At 34.6% G+C, this 21,507-nt stretch overlaps 1 protein-coding gene and 2 long non-coding RNA genes across 4 annotated transcripts in view; 1 reads left to right on the top strand and 2 right to left on the bottom strand.

The window, feature by feature from the left end:
• Window positions 1-21,507, bottom strand: part of LOC309647170 — a 473,470-nt gene that overhangs the window by 130,651 nt on the left and 321,312 nt on the right. The gene's annotated exons all lie outside the window — the stretch shown is intronic.
• NECAB1 (N-terminal EF-hand calcium binding protein 1) overlaps window positions 1-21,507 on the bottom strand; it is an 88,382-nt gene that overhangs the window by 47,012 nt on the left and 19,863 nt on the right. For both annotated transcript variants that reach the window (XM_082434195.1, XM_082434196.1), the window contains exon 2: window positions 14,282-14,358. In XM_082434195.1, coding sequence (XP_082290321.1) covers window positions 14,282-14,332 — 51 coding nt within the window. In that variant the 5' untranslated portion in view covers window positions 14,333-14,358. The remainder of the gene's footprint in view (window positions 1-14,281; window positions 14,359-21,507) is intronic.
• LOC309647165 overlaps window positions 5,724-21,507 on the top strand; it is a 56,123-nt gene continuing 40,339 nt past the window's right edge. Inside the window, exon 1 of the long non-coding RNA XR_014255845.1 lies at window positions 5,724-13,150. This is a non-coding gene — a long non-coding RNA (uncharacterized lncRNA). The remainder of the gene's footprint in view (window positions 13,151-21,507) is intronic.

Genomic DNA, 21,507 nt, shown 5'->3' with positions numbered 1-21,507 from the left:
GTCTTGCAGGATCTTGGTTCACAGGCCAGGGGTCAGGCCTGAGCTCCTGTGGTAGGACCACCAAGTCCAAACTGCTAAACTGAAAGAGAACTTTAGACCCCAGGGTATATTAATCTGAGTGAAGTCTCCCGGAGATACTCATCTTGGCACCAAGACCTAGCTCTACACAACTGCCTGCAAACTCCAGTGTGGAAAGCCTCAGGGAAAGCAACCTGTACGAGAGGAACATAGCCCCACCCATCAAAAAAAATGAGACAACAAAAAAATTATGATACAGATGAAGGAGCAAGGGAAAAACCTAGAAGACCAATGAAGAGGAAATAGACAACCTACCTGAAAAAGAATTCACAGTAATGACAGTAAAGATGATCTAAAATCTCAGAAATATAATGGAGGCACGGATCGAGAAAATACAAGAACTGTTGAACAAAGACATAGAAGAACTAAAGAACAAGCAAACAGTGATGAACAACACAATAACTGAAATGAAAAATACACTAGATGGAATCAATAGCAGAATAATTGAGGCAAAAGAATGAATAAGTGAGCTGGAAGACAGAATGGTGGAAATAACTGCTGAGGAGCAGAATAAAGAAAAAAGAATGAAGAGAATTGAGGACAGTCTCAGAGACTTCTGGGACATTAAATGCACCAACATTCGAATTATAGGAGTCCTAAAAGAAGAAAGAAAGAGAAAGGATATGAGAAAATATTTGAAGAGATTATAGTAAAAAACTTCCCTAACATGGAAAGGAAATAGCCACCCAAGTGCAGGAAGTGCAGAGAGTCCCAAACAGTATAAACCTTAAGAGAAACATACCAAGACACATATTAATTAAACTAACAAAAATTAAATGCAAAGAAAAAATATTGAAAGCAGCAAGGGAAATGCAACAAATAACATACAAGGAAATCCCCATAAGGTTATCAGCATATTTTTCAGGAGAAACGTTTCAGGCCAGAAGGGAGTGGCAGGATATATTTAAAGTTATGAAAGGGAAAAACGTACAACAAAAATTACTCTACCCAGTAAGGATCTTATTCAGATTCAGAGGAGAAATCAAAAGCTTTATAGACAAGCAAAAGCTGAGAGAGTTCAGCACCACCAAACCAGCTTTACAACAAATGCTAAAGGAACTTCTCTAGGCAGGAAACACAAGAGAAGGAAAAGACATACAAAAACAAATCCAAAACAATTAAGAAATTGGTAATAAGAGCATACATATCGATAATTACCTTAAATGTAAATGGATTAAATGTTCCAACCAAAAGACACAGGCTTGCTAAATGGATACAAAAACAAGACCCATGCTGTCTACAAGAGACCCACTTTAGACCTAGGGACACAGACACACTGAAAGTGAGGGGATGGGAAAAGATATTCCATGCAAATGGAAATCAAAAGAAGGCTGGAGTAGCAATACTCATGTCAGATAAAATAGATTTTAAAATAAAGATTGTTACAAGAGATAAGGAAGGACACTAGATAATGATCAAGGGATCAATCCAAGAAGAAGATATAAAAATTATAAACATTTATGCACCTAACATAGGAGCACCTCAATATATAAGGCAAAGGCTAACAGCCATAAAAGGGGAAATCAACAGTAACCCAGAAACAGTGGGGGACTTTAACACTTCACTTACACCAATGGACAGATCTTCCAGACAGAAAATAAGTAAGGAAACACAAAGTTTAAATGACACAGTAGACCAGGTAGATTTAATTGATATTTATAAGACATTCCACCTGAAAGTGGCGGAATACACTTTCTTCTCAAGTGCACACTATTCTCCAGGATATATCACATATCAAGCCTTGGAAATTTTAAGAAAATTGAAATCATATCAAGCATCTTTTTCAACCACAACCCTATGAGATTAGAAATTAATTACAGGAAAAAAATAAAAAACTAAAAAACACAAACACACAGAGGCTAAACAGTGTGCTGCTAAATAACCAAGAGATCACTGAAGAAATCAAAGAGGGAACCAAAAACATAAACAGAAACAAATGACAATGAAAACACAATGACCCAAAAACTATGGAATTCAGCAAAAGCAGTTCTAAAAGGGAAGTTTATAGCAATACAAGAAAATACAAGAAACAAGAAAAATCTCAAATAAACAATCTAACCTTACACCTAAAGCCACTAGAGAAAGAAGAACGAACAAAACTCAATGTTAGTAGATGGAAAGAAATCATAAAGATCAGAGCAGGAATAAATGAAACAGAAATGAAGAAAACAATAGCAAAGATCAATAAAACTAAAAGTTACTTCTTTGAGAAAAAGAAATTGATAAGCCTATAGCCAGATTCAATAAGACAAAAAGGGAGAGGACTCAAATCAATAAAATTAGAAATGAAAAAGGAGAAATTACAACAGACACTGCAGAAATACAAAGGATCATAAGAGATTACTACAAGCAACTCTATTCCAATAAAATGGACAACCTGGAAGACATGGACAAATTCTTGGAAAGGTACAACTTTCCAAGCCTGAACAAGGAAGAATTAGAAAATATAAACAAACCAATCACAAGTAATGAAGCTGAAACTGTAATTAAAAATTTTCCAACAAACAAAAGTCCAGGACCAGATGGCTACATAGGCAAATTCTATCAAACATTGAGAGAAGAGCAATCAACTATCATTCTTAAACTCTTCCAAAATAATTGCAGAGGGAGGAGCATGCCCAAACTTGTTCTACGAGGCCACCATCACCCTGATACCAAAACCAGAAAAAGAGATCACAGAAAACAAAATTACAGACCAATATCACTGATGAACATAGACACAAAAATCCTGAACAAAATACTAGCAAACAGAATCCAACAACATATTAAACGGATCATACACCATGATCAAGTGGGATTTCTCCCAGGAATGCAAGGATTCTTCAATGTATGCAAATCAATGTGCTACACCATATTAACAAATTAAAGAATGAAAACCATATGATCATCTCAATAGATGCAGAAAAAGCTTTTGAAAAAATTCAACACTCATTTATGATAAAAACTTTCCAGAAAGTGGGCATAGAGGGAACCTACCTCAACATAATAAAGGTCATATGTGACAAACCAACAGCCAACATTGTTCTCAATGGTGAAAAACTGAAACCATTTCCTCTAAGAACAGGAACAAGACAAGGATGTCCACTCTCACCACTCTTATTCAACATAGTTTTGGAAGTCCTAGCATGGCAATCAGAGAAGAAAAAGAAATAAAAGCAATATGAATTGGAAAAGAAGAAGTAAAACTGTCACTGTTTGCAGATAACATGATACTCTACATAGAAAATCTTAAAGATGCCACGAGAAATCTACTAGAGCTAATCAATAAATTTGGTAAAGTGCAGGATACAAAATTGATGCACAGAAATCTCTTGCATTCTCATACACTAACAATGAGAAATCAGAAACAGAAATTAAGGAAACACTCCCACTTACCATCACAACAAAAAGGATAAAACACCTAGGAATAAACCTACCTGAGGAGGCAAAAGACCTGTTGTCAGAAAACTATGAAACACTGTTGCAAGAAATAAAAAAGGACACAAACAGATGGAGAAATATACCATGTTCTTGGATTGGAAGGATCAATATTGTGAAAGTAACTGTACTACCCAAAGCAATGTACAGATTCAATGCAATCCCTATCAAATTGCCAATGGCATTCTTCACAAAATTAGAACATAAAATTTTACAGTCTGTATGGAAACACAAAAGACCCCAAATAGCCAAACCAATCTTGAGAATGAAAAACGGAGCTGGAGGAATCAGCTCCCTGACTTCACACTATACTACAAAGCTACAGTAATCAAGACAGTATGGTGCTGGCACAAAAAGAGAAATATAGATGAATGGTACAGTATAGAAAGCCCAGAGATAAACCAACGCACCTGTGGTCACCTAATCTGTGACAAAGGAGGTCAGAATATACAATGGAGAAAAGAAAGTCTCTTCAATAAGTGGGGGTGGGAAAACTGGACAGCTACATGTAAAAGAATGAAGTTAGACCACTCCCTAACACCATACACAATAATAAACTCAAAATCGATTAAAGACCTAAATATAAGACCAGACACTATAAAACTCTTAGAGGAAAACATAGGAAAAACACTCTCTGACATAAACCACAGCAAGATCTTTTTTGACTCACCTCCTAGAATAATGAAAATAAAAACAAAAATAAACAAATGGGACCTAACTGAACTTAAAAACTTTTGCACAGCAAAGACAATAAACAAGACAAAAAGACAAACGTCAGAATGGGAGAAAATATTTGTAAATGAAACAACAGACAAAGGATTAATCTCCAAAATATACAAACAGCTCATGGAGCTCAATATAAAAAAAAACAAACCACCCAATCAAAAAATGGGCAGAAGACCTAAATAGACATTTCTCCAGAGAAGACATACAGATGGCCAAGAGGCACATTAAAAGATTCTCAACCTCACTAATTATTAGAGAACTGAAAATCAGTATTACAGTGAGGTATCACTTCTCACTGGTTAGAATGGCCATCATCAATAAATCTACAAACAATAAATGCTGGAGATGGTGTGGAGAAAAGGGAACCCTCTTGCACTGTTGGTGGGAATGTAAATGGATACAGCCACTTTGGAGAACAGATGAATTGATAAAGAAGATGTGGTACATATATACAATGGAATATTACTCAGCTATAAAAAGGAATGAAATTGGGTCATTTGTAGAGATGTGGATGGAACTAGAGTCTGTCATAAAGGGTGAAGTAAGTCAGAAAGGGAAAAACAAATATCGTATATTAATGCATATATGTGGAATCTAGAAAAATGATACAGATCAACTGGTTTGCAAGACGGAAATAGAGACACAGATGTAGAGAACATATATATGACACCAAGGCAGGAAAGGGGAGGGTGGGATGAATTAGGAGATTAGGATTGACAAATATATTCTACCATGTGTAAAATAGATAGCTAGTGGGAACCTGCTTTATAGCACAGGGAGCTCAGCTTGGTGCTCTATGATGACCTAGATGGGTGGGATGGGGCAGTGAGAGGCAGGTCCATGGGGGAGGGAATATGTGTATACATATAGCTGATTCACTTCATTGTACAACAGAAACTAACACAACATTGTAAGCCAATTATAATCTGATAAAAAAGCAAAGACATCGAATGGCTGAATGGATTAAAAAAAAACAAGATATAGTAATATGCTGCCTAGAGGAGTCTTACTTTAGCCTTAAAAGCACATATAGACTGAGAGTTAAGGGATGGAAAGAGACATTTCAAGCAAATAATAACAACAGCAAAAAGCAGAGGTAGCTATACTTAGACAAAATTGACTTTAAATGAAAAATGATGAATAAAGACAAAGGATGTTATTATATAATGATAAAAAGATCAATACATTAAGAAGATATAACAATGTAAATATTTATGCACCCAACATTGGAGTACCTAAATATATAAAGCCAACTAACAGAGCTAAAAGGAGAAATAGACAGTAATACAATACTAGTTGGAGGCTTTATTACCCTACTTTTATTTTAATTATTTACTTATTGTATTGGAGTATAATTGCTTTACAATGTTATGTTAGTTTCTACTGATTCACAACGAGGTGAATCAACTATATGTATACATATATGTCCTCCCTCTTGGACCTTCCTCCCACTCCCCCACCCCAATCCCACCCATCTAGGTCACCACAGAGCAAAGAGCTGAGCTCCCTGTGCTATACAGCTGGTTCCCACTAGCTATCTATTTTACACATGGTAGTGTATATATGTCAATCCTAATCTCCCAATTCATCCCACCCTCCCCTTCCCCCACCCCATGTCCACACGTCCGTTCTCTATGTCTGTGTCTCTATTTCTGCTCTGCAAATAGGTTCATCTGTATCATTTTTCTAGATTCCACATATATGCGTTTATATACAGTATTTGTTTTTCTCTTTCTGACTCGTTTCACTCGTATGACAGATCTAGTTCCATCCACATCTCTACAAATGACCCAATTTTGTTCCTTTTTTATGGCTGAGTAATATTCCATTGTATATATGTACCACATCTTCTTTATCCATTCATCTGTCGATGGACGTTTCATCCAGACAGAGAATCAGTAAGAAAACAACAGATTCGAACAACATTAAAGACTAAATGATCCTAATATTCATATATAGAACTTCTAACTCTCAATAGCAGAATATATATTCTTCTCAGGTGTACAACAAAGTTCTAGAATGGGCCATATGTTAGGCCATGAATCAAGTCTTAGCAATTAAAGAAGACTAAAATCATACCAAGTATCTTCTGTGACCACAATGGCATGAAAGTAGGAATCAATAATAAGAAGAAAACTGAAAAATTCATGAAAACAAGGAAATTAAACAACACTGTCCTAAACAACCAATGGATCAAAGAAGAAGTTAAAGAGGAAATAAAATTTTTGAGACAAACAAAAGTGAAAACACAATACACCAGAACCTGTGGGATGCAGCAAAAGCAGTTCTAAGAGGGAGGTTCATAGCAATAAACACCTACTTAAGAAGTAAGAAAGATCCCAAATAAACAACCTAACTCTACAGCTTCAAAAACTAGAAAAAGAAGAATGGAGCACAAAGTCAACAGAAGAAAGAAAATAATAAAGATTAGAACAGAAATAAATGAAATAGAGAACAGAAAAACAATTGGAAAGATTATCCAAACTAAGAGTTGGTTCTTTGAAAAGATAAGAAAAATTGACAAACCCTTAGCTAGACTAACCAAGGAAAAAAGAGAAAGGACACAAATCAACAAAATTATAATTGAAAAAGCAGACATTATAACTGATACCACAGAATTCAAAGGATCATAACAGCCAACTATATGCTAACAAACTGGACAACCTAGAATAAATGGAAAAATTCTTAGAAACATATCATTTACCAAGACTGAATTAGGAAGAAATATAAAGTCTGAATAGACAATTTACTAGTAAAGGGAATGAATCAGTAATCAAAAACCTCCCAACAAACAAAAGTCCAGGACCAGATGCCTTCACTAGTGAATTTTACCAAACATTTAAAGAAGAATTAACACCAATCCTTCTCAAATTTTTCCAGAAATAGAAGAGGAGAGAGTACTCCCAAATTCGTTTTATGAGGCCAGCATTATTGTGAGACTAAAACCAGAAAAGGACACTAGTAGAAATGAGAGCTATAGGTCAATACCCCTGATAATTATAGATGCAAAAATTTCAGTAAAATACTAGCAAACCAAATTCAGCAGTACATTAAAAGGATCATTTATCATGATCAAGTGGGATTTATCCCTGGAATGCAAGGATGGTTCAACATATGCAAATAAATTTGTGTGATACATCACCTTAACAGAAAGAAAAAAATCATATAATCATCACAATAGACACAGAAAAATCATTTGATAACATTTAACATAAATTCATAATAAAAACCCTTAACAAAAAGTCATAAAAGGTACATAACTCAACATAATAAAAGTCATATATGACAAGCCCACAGCTTCCTCAACATCATACTAATGGTGAAAGGTTGAAAGCTTTTCCTCTAAGGATCAGGAATAAGACAAGGGTGTCTATTCTCACCACTCCTGTTCAAAATAGTACTAGAAATCCTACCTAAAGAAATAAGGCAAGAAAGAGAAATAAAAGTAAATGAAGAAGTAAAACCATCTCTATTTGCAGATGGCTTGGTTTTATATACAAAACTCGTAAAGATGAAACAAAAAAAACTGTCAGATCTAATCAAGGAATTCAGTAAAGTTTCAAGATATGAAATTAACATACAAAAATCAGTAGCATTTCTATATGCTAACAATGAATTTTCTGAAAAAAATAAAGAAATCAATCCCATTTACAATAGCATAAAAAAAAAAATACTTAGGAATAAATTTAACTAAGCAAGTGAAATTTCTCTACTCTGAAGACTGAAAGACATTGATGAAACAAATCAAAGAAAATACAAACATACAAATAAGTAGAAGGGTATTCTGTATTCATGAATTGGAAGAATTAATATTGTTAAAACATCAATACTACCAAAAGCCATCTATAGATTCAATAAAATCCCTATCCAGATTCCAATGGCATCTTTTACAGAAGTAGAAAAAACACTCCTAAAAGTTATATGAACCACAAAAAACCCTGAATAGCCAAAGAAATGCTGAGAAAGAAGAAAAGAGCAGGAGGGATCACACTTCCTGATTTCAAGTTATACTATAAAGCTAAAGCCATCAAACAGTATGCTACTAGCATAATAACACACAAAAGAACAATGGAATAGAATTGAGAGCCCAGAAATAAGACCAAGCATATACAATCCACTAATATTTAATAGGGAAGAATACTCAGTGGAGAAAGAAAGTCTTTTTAATAAATGATTCTGGGATAATTGGATATTCACATGTAAAAGAATGAAATTGGACCCATATCTTACACCACTCACAAAATTAACTCAAAATGGACTAAGGACTTAAATGTAAGGCCTGAAACCATGAAACTCCTAGAATAAAACATAGTAATAAAGCTCCCAGACATGATTCTTGGTAATGATTTTTGGATATGTCTCCTAAAGCACAAACAAATGAAAAATAAACAAGTGGGATTACATCAAACTAAAAAGCTTCTGCACAGGAAACAACAACAACAAGGGAAAAAAACATCAATAAAGTGAAAAGACAAAATTTGGAAAGGGAACAAAATATTTGAAAACCATATATCTGATAAGGGTTAATGTTCAAAATACATAAAGAACTCATATAACTCAATAGCAAAAAAAAAAAAAAAAAAATGGGCAAAGGACTTGAATAGACATTTCTCCAAAGAAGATATATGAAAGGTCAACATGTACATGAAAAGATGATCAACATCACTACTCATTAGGGAAAAGCAAATTAAAACCACCCTGAAATATCACTCATGTCTATTAGAATGACCATCACAAAAAAGACAAGAGATAACATGATGGCAAGAATGTGGCAAAAGGGAATGCTTGTGAACTGTTGGTAGATTGTAAATTGGTGCATCCACTATGGAAAGCAGTATGGCTTTCTCAGGTTCCTCAAAAAATTAAATACTGAACTACCATATGATCTAGCAATTCCATTTCTGGAAGTATATTCAAAGGTAATGAAAACACTAAGTTGAAAAGATATCTGCACCCCTATGTTCATACCAGCATTATTTATAGAGGCGAAGACATGGAAACAACCTAAGTGTCCATTGATGGGTGAATGGATAAAGAACTTATGAGAGATATATATATATATATATATATATTATATATATATATATATATATATATATATATATACACATATATAATGGAATATTATTCAGCCACAAAAAACAAGGAAATCCTACCATTTGTGACAACAGGGATGAGCCTTGAAAATATTATGCTAAGAGAAATAAGACAGAGGAAGACAACTACTGTACTGTATGATTTAATTTATATGTGGAATCTAAAAATATAAAAACAAAAACCCCAAACTCATAGAAAAAGAGATCAGATTTTTGGTTACCAGAGGTAGAGAGTGGGAAGAGGGGAATAGGATGAAGATGGTCAAAAGGTACAAACTTCCAGTTATAAGATAAATAAGTATTAACGATGTAATGTTACAACATGATAATAGTTAACACTGCTGTATGGCATGTAGGAAAGTTAAGAGAGTAAATCCTAAGAAGATAAACATTTTTCCCTTCTTTTTTTCTTCCTTTCCTTTTTATTCTATCTGTATGAGAAGATGGATGTTAACGAACGTATTGTGGTAATTATTTCACCTTATATGTAAGTAAAGCCATCATGCTGTATGCTTTAAATTTAAATAGTGATGTATGTCAATTATTTCTCAAAACTGGAAAACAAGTGAGGATTATGCACAATAATTCCTTCAAATAGATAAGAAATAAATAGAAAGTTATAGAAATCCAGACTGCCTGAAATAGTATAAGCCTGTTAATAACAGAGCTACATAGCTCTAGCTATGCTGTTCTCTTTTTTTTTTTTTTTTTTAAACATCTTTTTTGGAGTATAATTGCTTTACACTGGTGTGTTAGTTTCTGCTTTATAACAAAGTGAATCAGTTATACATATACATATGTTCCCATATCTCTTCCCTCTTGCGTCTCCCTCCCTCCCACCCTCCCTATCCCACTCCTCTAGGTGGTCACAAAGCACCAGCTGATCTCCCTGTGCTATGCGGCTGCTTCCCACTAGCTATCTATTTTACATTTGGTAGTGTATATATGTCCATGCCACTCTCTCACCCTGTCACATCTCACCCCTCCCCCTCCCCATATCCTCAAGTCCATTCTCTAGTAGGTCTGTGTCTTTATTGCTGTTCTCTTGTGGGTGAACTTTATGCAAGTTATTTAACTTCTCTGCAATTCACTTTTACTATTTCCACTGCCTTAAATTCTCTATCCCTAGGTTTTCCTCTAGTTGGCTCTTTCTTATTTTTCTAACTTCAACTCAAATATCACATCCTTAAAGTGACCTTCTCAGATTACTCACTTTAAGTATCCAACCTTCCATCTTCATCACATTGTCCTACATTTTCTTCATAGTACTTTACACTATCTGAAATTACTTCATTTCGTGAATTTGTTTACTTGGGGTTTGTCTGTCTCTCCAGAGACCAAGGACCTTACCTGTTTTGAGCACTGCTATATTCTCACTGTCAGAGTAGTACCTTGCATAAAGTGGGTACTCAATAAATGTTAGTTAAATAAACAAGGGGCTGAATGAATGCCCATTTAAATCCTAGCTCTTCTGTAAAGACAAACTTATATAACGCATATAGATGTGAATTGAATCTTTAAAAGTACTCTGCATATAGAAACTGTAACAATAGTGATCTCTTTGACTGCTGTTTCCCTAATAACAACTCAGGCACACTTTTCAGTTCTACTTTTTTAACCTAAGGTAAAACAACTTAAAACAAGTTGTATGAGTGTGACATTCTTAATTATATCCCTTTAAATATGGATATCCTGTGATTTGATGGTATACTTAAGACTTCATGAAGATTAAAGGGACTTTGTTGTTGTTTTGTTTAAGCATTGAACACTGGTTTCTGCAGAGTTCAAGCAAAACATGAGATATAATCTCAATATATCCCATAAATACTCAGAGAGGCTGAAGTGGAAAAAATGAATGTCTGAAGAAACTTGTAGAAATTTCAAAGGTTATTGTTCCCCCACATAAATGGTATTGGGCTTGGTTTACAGTGCAGGAAAGATTTATCATAGATACTTAGTGGTGAGAAAAGACAGTATGGCTTCCACTGTAACTACATTCCCTTTTAATGTGGAGATCAAACCTAGTGCTAACAACTAGACAAGACAGCCAGCAGTAAAATATAATATGCATTTAGCTTCTGTTTGGCAATTGGATAGTTTTTCCTCTAAAAACCTAATTCAGCACAGTACAGAACAAGTTGTAGAAAAAAACCCAACTTGCACTGCTTCTCCTTTCATTAAGACAGATCATGCTCAGCCCCACACAGCTGGATCCCCATGTTGAAGACCATCACATTGTACTTTCAGCAAACCTCTCAGCCACTGTTCTCATAATGAAATGCTTTCATAGGAATGAAGGGAGAAAAAAGCCTAGGAAAGAAGGAGACGTGACAATACTTTGATTTTCAGTTGGAAAAAGAGCCATGACCTGAGTTTGAGCTACCCCTTTAAAAATAATGACATACATTTATGACACCAGAAGAAAGACAGCTTTGCCAAGGACTTCCAAACCATTTAAAAAAGAGGTATTTGTATTCTTTAAATGAATCCAAACTTATTTAACAGCTGAATCCTTATGTTTTAACAAGGTTTGTTTTTTAAATAGGGTCCTGCATTTCCAAGACTTCCACCATTGGAAAACTAATTTTTATGGCCACTATTTTTATTATCAATCATTTTAGTCTCAATTCACGCATCAATTAATGAAATTAGAAAGGAGGAAAGTTGACTTGCAGCAAACTCTTAGTTTATGTTATTTGTCCCCATAAGTGGTCAATTTAAATTTAGTGAACAATGATGTGGTGGCAGAGGGACTGGAACTCTCCAAAGTTGTTTCCTCTAGACGTGGTTCTTCTTTGTACAGAATCTCCTTTTCAGAGACCTTACCCATCCTCAGGACTTGATGTCTCACCTCTGAGAGATGGCTCTCAAGATCTCAATCTGTTGTCCTGGCTTCTTAAATACTAATCTGACTGGGTATTTCTGCTTAGATGTCCTATTATATCTTGAAATTTAATAAACCAGTTCACCTCCTCACCTCACCTCACCAATTATCTCTCACTGTCTCTCCCTTGTCTGTTAGTGGTATAATTGTCTCAGACACTTGGGCTCAAATCCTTAGACTCCTATTTGAAACTACCCTGTCTTTTACTCATCATACCCATTCAACAGTCCTGTTAATTTCACCTCAAGTCTTTCAAATCTACCATTTTCTTTTTTAGTCACTTAGTCCAGGCCCATCTTTTACTATACTTGATCCCAGTGGGCTCAGGTTTACAGCCTGCCCTTTAATGTCACTGTTATAGCTGGCTTTGGTGGCTCTGACTTTGAATCCATTTCATATTCTTACTGTCCAATTTTCTATCTAAAGGATCTTTTTTATGTCACTTATCTATTGAAAAATAATAAATGCCTCGTGTTGTCTCCAAGATCAAGTCCAAATTCCTTAGTCTGTTATTTAAGGCCATCCATAATTCAGCCCCATCCATTCATATAATCTTATTTGTCACTATGTCCCTAAATGAAAGACTCTAACCAGGTTGGTCTACTTAACCTTTGCTCATGCCATCACCTTACCTGAATGCCCTCTCCAACTGCTCTCTGTTTACTAAAAATTTATTTTCCTATAGCAAATACTTATTAGTTTGTTAGCTGACTAACATTTATTCTGATTTTAATGACAATATAATTTCCTTCAGTGAATGATCTCATCTCATTTTAATACTTGACTGTTAACCAAGGTTTTCTCTCCTTCCTTATCTAAGAGACCAGCACGTAACCATAACAAGACAAACCAGACTCTCCCTCCTGGAAAGTGGAATCTTGAGCAGAATGTCCATAGACTGGAAATTGTTGAAACTCATTTATTCCAGTGGAGACAACCTGAAAGACTGGTGAGTATTTCTTGCTTACCTTCATCTCTAGACTTATCTTGTCTACTGACTTCCTAAGTCTAGATTCTAGACTGTCTGTTGATTCTGTGAACACTCCCATTTCCTTCTAGAGATTTCTTTTTTTATTAAAGAGGTAATTTCTGTTACTTGCACTCAAAATTCCTAATTGTCATCATTTTTAAAGGCTCCTTAAGCCCTTCCTGCCACAAGAGGTCTTTCCCAGCTTGCAATGATCATTCCTTCAGGTTAGCAACTGTAGATTTTAGTATATGCTCCATTCCTTTGGCAGTCACATTCCATTCCTTCAGTCAGTCACTAAGTATTTACTGAGCATTAACAACGAGCTTGGTTTTGTGCAACTGCATATTTTTAAAAATCTGTTAACTCATTTTTTGAATATAGAATATTTTTAAGGGTAGACTCTGGGTTCTTCAAAGTCAGAAACTCTCTCTCAAGCATAAACGTTCCTTCCTTTGTGCTTGGCATGCACAGAAAACACATATTCTTACTGATTAACAAAAGCAGCCTCTTCCATTAAAGCTGCTTAAGAGGAATATAACTATAATATTAGGACTACTTGGTACTAATTGAATTACTCAATAAAAATACAATAACTGGAAACATAAAATATAGTTTTGAAGAACTCTTCATCATATCCTAACTTGCTTGCTAACTTGGTAGTTTTCATGCTAAAAATCATCAGTTAAGATGCTAATTTCTAGAAGTTGAGTGTGCAATATCATCTTTTAGTGTACCACACAGCCATTTCCCTGAATCACTTTGAAACATTCCCAAGACATCAACCAGGTCATTCCTAAGAGCTGCCATTTGCATCATTCAAGCACACTGCTACCTTACATGATTGATAACCTAAAAGTCAGACAATGCAGTAGATGTATTTAACTTTAAACCCTATATCCTATTTTAACTATAATTAGGGATTGGCGTGGGGCAGGGTGAGAATTAACATTATATTTGCTTTAACAAAAATCCCAAATAATTATCAAGCAGTATAATGGAGATCCTTGTTGCTATTCTATCCAGGCAGACATGAATATTGGGGCAATAAGGAATAATGAGTCATAATCTACTGAAAACTAAGAGGGAGAAGAAAGAAAAGGAAGCACTCACCTTCTTTTCCAGTCTATCAATTAATTTCTGGAGTCTGTTTATCTGGGTCATCCATTGGTTATCTTCTTCTAATAAGCCTTGAGGGGAAAACCATGAGGGCAATATATTAAACTCTAGACAGATCAGGAATGCTTTGGTGTCTCAGAGCTTTTCTTTTACCCTGAAGGAAGAACACAGTGTCATTGGCTAATCACCACATTTAAATAAATAAATAAATAAATAAATAAATAAATAAATATATATATATATATATATATATATATATAAATTTATTTATTTATTTACATGAGTTCTTTCTAAGTTATTGATTTCCATAGATCCATGTATCCCAGTGGGTTCATTTTTACAAGTCTATTTTGTTTATGTTGTTGCCTATACTGGCCTTTGATATTCAAAAGAACAGATCCTGCTGAGCCATTTTTACCACCACATAATGTAGCTGATTTTTCTTTTAGAAAAAGGAAAGCACCAAGAAACAATTCTAAACTTACTTCTGGGGCAGTGGCAGGAGCCAGGGAAATCACAGCCATGAACACAGCAAGGGATAAATTATTAATCACAGAGAAGTATAAGGGCAAGGTAGCTGGTATCTCCTTCCCTAGGGACTAACCTGAGTGGACACTATGGTCATGGCATAGCAGTTAAGAGTACAAACTCTGGAGCCTGCTGATTTTGGTCAAATTACTTAACATCTCTGGTCTCACTTTTCTTATTTTTAAATGGGCATAATAATATCACAAGCCTCACTGTGAGGATTGTGTATATATACACATATGCATACATACATATGTTTAGATATATATATACACACACAAACGTACATGTACTATGTATGTAGTATTTTTAATATGTTCTGTATACACACACACATCTCTATCTAACACCAGGTTAAACATTATGTAAGTTCTGTTGCTATTATTGTTGCTATTATATATGTTATTATGCAAAGGCAAGAAGGAGTAAGTTGTGGTCTAAGCTCCTGCACAAACATCCTGGGATCCTTCTGTATCCTTATGGCAGCTTGCTCAAAATATTTTCACAGACATTTGCTGAAGTAATACTTTTTAATATTTCCTGATAGGAGAATGTGATTGAATTTAAGACTCTAAAGCCTTGTTTTAGCTTTGAATGTTAGGAAGATAAGACCTAAATTATAAGGGGGTAGTACTTTACATTAGAATTCAATTCTCCACCTGCTGTCTTCGGTGAAGCTCCTCTCAAACCCCACCAAATAAATTATGATGCAAAAAGAAGCAGTAGCATTGCCACAAGGAAGTGGCTACTAAAAATGAGTGCTTTTACAATAAAAATAATATTATAAATATGTAAACAAAGTTTATGTTTATATTTTAATTTGCAAAGTAGTTAACATCTTTCCATTCTAGGTTGCTCCTAAAAGAATTTAAGGCAGCTATCACAACAAAGTCCCATAGAAGGATATTTTGGGCTTAATACTGTTTTCTTTTTTAATTTTATTTGTTTATTTATTTATCGCTGTGTTGGGTGTTCGTCTCTGTGCGAGGGCTTTCTCTAATTGCGGCAAGTGGGGGCCACTCTTCATCGCGGTGCGTGGGCCTCTCGCCATCGCGGCCTCTCTTGTTGCGGAGCACAGGCTCCAGACGCTCAGGCTCAGTAATTGTGGCTCATGGGCCTATTTGCTCCGCGGCATGTGGGATCTTCCCAGACCAGGGCTCGAACCCGTGTCCCCTGCATTGGCAGGCAGATTCTCAACCACTGCGCCACCAGGGAAGCCCAATACTGTTTTCTAAATGACTAAAATGGAAAGAACAATCTATGGTTTAATTAAAAAAAATTTTTTTTAAACATCTTTATTGGAGTATAATTGCTTTTAAATAGTGTGTTAGTTTCTGCTGTATAACAAAGTGAATCAGCAATACATAAACATATATCCCTTGTTTAATTTTTTATATTCCACATACAAGTGATAATATTCAGTGTTTGTCTTTCTCTTTCTGACTTATTTCACTCCAGGTCCATCCATGTTGTTGCAAATGGCAATATTTCATTCTTTTTCATGGCCAAGTAATATTCCATTGTATACATACATATGTGTGTGTGTATGTATATATATATATATCACATCTTCTTTATCTATTCATCTGTTGATGGACACTTAGTTTGCTTCCATATCTTGGCTATAGTAAATAATGCTTCTATGAATATTGAATGTACCTTTTTGAATTAGTCTTTTCATTTTCTTCAGACATAATCCCAGGAGTGAAATTGTTAGATCATTTGGTAGTTTTATTTTTAGTTTTTTGAAGAAACTCCATACTGTTTTCCATAGTGGCTGCACCAATTTACATTTCCACTAATGGTGCACTAGAGTTCCCTCTTCTCCACATCCTTGCCAACATTTGTTATTTGTGGGTTTTTTTGACAATAGCCGTTCTGAAAGGTGTGAGGTGATATCTCATTACAGTTTTGATTTACATTTCCCTGATGATTAGTGATGTTGAACATCTTTTCACGTGTATGCCGTCTTTGGAAAAATGTCTATTCAGGGCTTCTGCCTATTTTTCAATCTGGTTGTTTGGGGTTTGTTTGTTTGTTTTTTTTTGATGTTGAGTTTTATGAGTTCTTTGTATATTTTGCATATTTAACCTGTTATCAGATACATCATTTGCAAATATTTTCTCCCAGTCAGTAGATGGACTTTTGATTTTGTTGATAACTTTCTTCACAGTGCAAAAGATTTTTAGTTTGATGTAGTCCCATTTATTTATATTTGCTTTTGTTTCCCTTACCTGAGGAGAGATAATTATTAAAACTAATGTCAAAGAATACACTGCCTGTGTTTTCCTCCAGAAGTCTCATGGCTTAAGGTCTTACATTTAAATTTTTAATCTACTTTAAATTTATTTTTGTGCATGGTGTGAGAGAGTAGTCCAGTTTAATACTTTTGCATGTAACTGTTCAGTTTTCCCAACACCATTTATTGAAGAAGCTGTATTTTCCCCACTGTATACTCTTGCCTATTTTGTCATAGGCAAGATTATTTGCCCATAAAAGTGTGGGTTCATTTCTAGGATCTCTATTCTGTTCCATTAATCTATGTGTGTGGGTTTGTGCCAGTACCATACTGTTTTGATTACTATAGATTTGTAACATAGTTTGAAATCAGGGAGTGTGATACCTCCGGCTTTGTTCTTCTTTCTCAAGATTGTTTTGGTTATTTGGGGTCTTTTGTGTTTCCTTCCCCTTTTAGAATTATTTGTTCTAGCTCTGTGAAAAATGTCACTGATATTTTGATAGGGATTTCACTGAGTCTGTAGATTGCCTTGGGTAATATGGTCATCTTAACAGTATTAATTCTTCTAATCCACAAACATTCTATATCTTTCTTTTTTTAAACATCTTTATTGGAGTATAATTGCTTTACAATGGTGTGTTAGTTTCTGCTTTATAACAAAGTGAACCAGCTATACATATTCTATATCCCCATATCTCCTCCCTCTCCTCCCTCTTGCATCTCCCTCCCACCCTCCCTATCCCACCCCTCTAGGTGGTCACAAAGAACCGAACTGATTTCCCTGTGCTATGCAGCTGCTTCCCACTAGCTATCTATTTTACATTTAGTAGTGTATGTATGTCCATGCCACTCTCTCACTTCGTCCCAGCTTACACATCCCCCTCCCCATGTCCTCAAATCCATTCTCTACTTCTGTGTCTTTATTCCTGTCCTGCACCTAGGTTCTTCAGAACGATTTTTTTTCTTTAGATTCCATATATATGTGTTATCATATGGTATTTTTTTTTCTCTTTCTGACTTACTTCACTCTGTATGACAGTCTCAAGGTCCATCCACCTCACTACAAATAACTCAGTTTCATTCCTTTTTATGGCTGAGTAATATTCCATTGTATACATGTGCCACATCTTCTTTATCCATTCATTTGTTGATGGACAATTCAGTTGCTTCCATGTCCTGGTTATTGTAAATAGTCCTGCAGTGAACATTGTGATGCATGACTCTTTTTGAATTATGGTTTTCTCAGGGTATATGCCCAGTAGTGGGATTGCTGGGTCATATGGTAGTTCTGTTTTTAATTTGTTAAGGAAACTCCATACTGTTCTCCATAGTGGCTCTATCAATTTACATTCCCACCAACAGTGCAAGAGGGTTCCCTCTTCTCCACACCCTCTCCAGCATTGATTGTAGATATTTTGATGATGGACATTCTGACTGGTGTGAGGTGATACCTCATTGTAGTTTTGATTTGCATTTCTCCAATGATTAGTGATGTTGAGCATCCTTTCATGTGTTTGTTGGCAATCTGTATATCTTTTCTGGAGAAATGTCTATCCATCTGTTTGTCTCATCTTCAATTACTTTCATCAGTTTTCGAAGTGCAGGTCTTGTACCTCCTTAGTTAGATTTATTCCTAGATATTTTACTCTTTTTGATGGAACCATAAATGGAATTGTTTTCTTAATTTCTATTCTGGTACTATGTTTTTAGTGTATATAAATGCAACAGATTTCTGTATATTAGTTTTGTAACCTGAAACCTTACCAAATTCGTTGTTGAGTTCCGGTAGCATTTTGGTGGTGTCTTTAGGATTTCCTATGTATAGTGTCATATCATCTTCAAATATTGACAGTTTTACTTCTTACTTTTCAATATGCATTCCTTTTATTTCTTTTTTTAGTCTTATTTCTGTGACTAGGACTTCCAATACTACGTTAAATAGAAGTCGTGAGAGTGGGCATCCTTGTCTTGCTCCTGATCTTAGAGGAAATGCTTTCAGCTTCTCCCCATTGAGTATGATGTGGGTTGTCATATATGACCTTTGTTTTGTTGAGAAATGTTCCCTCTATACCCACTTTCTGGAGAGTTTTTATCATAAATGGATGTTGAATTTTGTCAAAAACTTTTCTGCAGTTATTGAGATGATTATATGAATTTTATTCTTCAGTTTCTTAATATAATGTATGACATAGATTGTTTTGCAGATATTGAAGCATCCTTGCATGCCTGGGATAAATATTACTTGATCATCACTCATGATTCCTTTCATGTATTGCTCAATTTGTTTGCTAACATTTTATTGAGGATTTTTACATTTATGTTCATATTGACCTGAAATTTTCTTTTTGTGTGTGATATCTTTTCAGGTTTTGGTATCAGGGTGATGCTGACCTCATAGAATGAGTTTGGAAGTGTCCCTGCCTCTGCAATATTTTGGAATATCTTGAGAAGAATAGGTGGTAACTCTTTTCTAAATATTTGGTAGAATTCATCTGTGAGGATAACTGGGCCTGGACTTTTGTTTGTTGGGGGTTGTTTTATTACTGTCTGAATTTCATTACCGGTATTTGGTCTGTTCATATTTTCTGTTTCTTCTGAATATGTTCATTTCTTCTACATTGTCCATTTTATTGGTGTATAATTGTTCATGGTAAGCTCTTATGATCCTTTGTATTTCTCTGGTGTTAGTTATAACTTCTGTTTTATTTCTGATTTTAATGATTTGGACCCTCTCTTTTTTTCCTTGATGAGTCTGGCTAAAGGTTTATCAATTTTGTTTATCTTTTCAAAGAACCAGCTCTTGCTTTCATTGGTCCTTTCTTTTTGTTTTTACTGTTTTTAAGTCTCAGTTTTGTTTATTTCCTCTCTGATCTTTATGATTTCTTTCCTTCTACTAAATTCAGGTTTTGTCTTTTCTTCCTTTCCTAGTTCCTTTAGGTGTAAGGTTAGGTTATTTATGTGAGATTTTTCTTGTTCCCTCAGGTAAGCTTGTATTGCTATAAACTTCCTCTTAGAACTGCTTCTGCTGCATCCTGTAGATTTTTGATCATTGTGTTTCCATTTTAATTTGTCTCCATTTATTTTTTGATTTCTTCTTTGATTTTTCCAGCAACCCATTGGTTTTTATAGGCATATTCTTTAGCCTCCATGTGTTTGTGTTTTTTTGCACTTTTTTTTTTGATTTCTAGTCTCATAGCATTGTGGTTGAAAAGTTGCTTAATATTATTTCAGTCTTCCTAAATTTATTGAGACTTATTTTGTGGCCTAGCATGTGATCTAGCCTGGAAAATGTTCCATGTGCCCTTGAAAAGAATGTGTAATCTGCTGCTTTTGGATGGAATGTTCCATATATACATCTGTTAAGTCCATCTTGTCTAAGGTGTTGTTTAAGGTCAGTGTTTCCTTATTGATTTTCTGTTTGGATAATCTGTCCATTGATGTAAAAAGGGTGTTTAAGTCGTCCCCTAGTATTATTGTGTTATCATCAATTTCTCCCTTTATGTCTGTTAATATTTGCTTTACATATTTAGGTGTCCTACATTGGGTTTATATATATTTACTTTTGTTATATCTTCTTCTGGGATTGATCCCTTGATCATTATGTAATGTCCTTTTTCTCTTTTTACAGTCTTTGTTTTGAAGCATACTTTGTCTAATATAAGTATTGCTACCCCAGGTTTTTTTGCATTTCCTTTTGCATGGAATATCTTTTTTCCATCCCCTCATTTTTAGTCTGTCTGTGTCTTTAGATCTGAAGTGAGTCTCTTATAGGCAGCATACATACGGATCCTGTTTTGGTTTCCAAGCAACCATTCTATGCCTTTTGATTGGAGCAATTACTTATTGACATTTAAAGAGATTATCAATCGGTGTGTACTTATTGCCATTTTGTCAATTGTTTTGGGATTTTTAAAGTTCTTTTTTGTTCCTTACTTCTTTGTTTTTTGTTCCCTTCCCTTATGATTTGATGACTTCCCTTGTGATTTGATCTTTAATGTTATGTTTGTATTCCTTTCTCTTTTTTTGTTTGTGTATCTATTATAGATTTTTGGCTTGTGGTTACCATGAGTTTTATATATATACATATATACCTATATATATATATACCTATATATATATATATACTGGTATATTGATATATATATACCGGTGACTTTAAATAGTCACGGATATATATATATATATATCTCCGTGACTATTAAAAGTTGTTAATCTTTTAAGTTCAAACCCATTTTAAGAACTCTGCATTTTTACTCCCATGCCCACATTTAATGTTTTTGACATCATATTTTACATTTTTGTTTTTTATATCCCCTAACTGTTGTGGATATAGATGATTTTACTACTTTTATCCATTAACCTTCCTACTAGCTTTATATGCAGTTGATTTATTATCTTACTATATATTTCCCTTTACTAATGAGATTTTTCCTTTCATAATTTTCATATTTCT

The sequence above is a fragment of the Balaenoptera physalus genome (assembly GCF_965194825.1).
Source record: "Balaenoptera physalus genome assembly, chromosome: 17".
In the NCBI taxonomy this organism is placed as follows: domain Eukaryota; kingdom Metazoa; phylum Chordata; class Mammalia; order Artiodactyla; family Balaenopteridae; genus Balaenoptera; species Balaenoptera physalus.
This window is presented reverse-complemented; position numbering and strand designations above follow the sequence as displayed.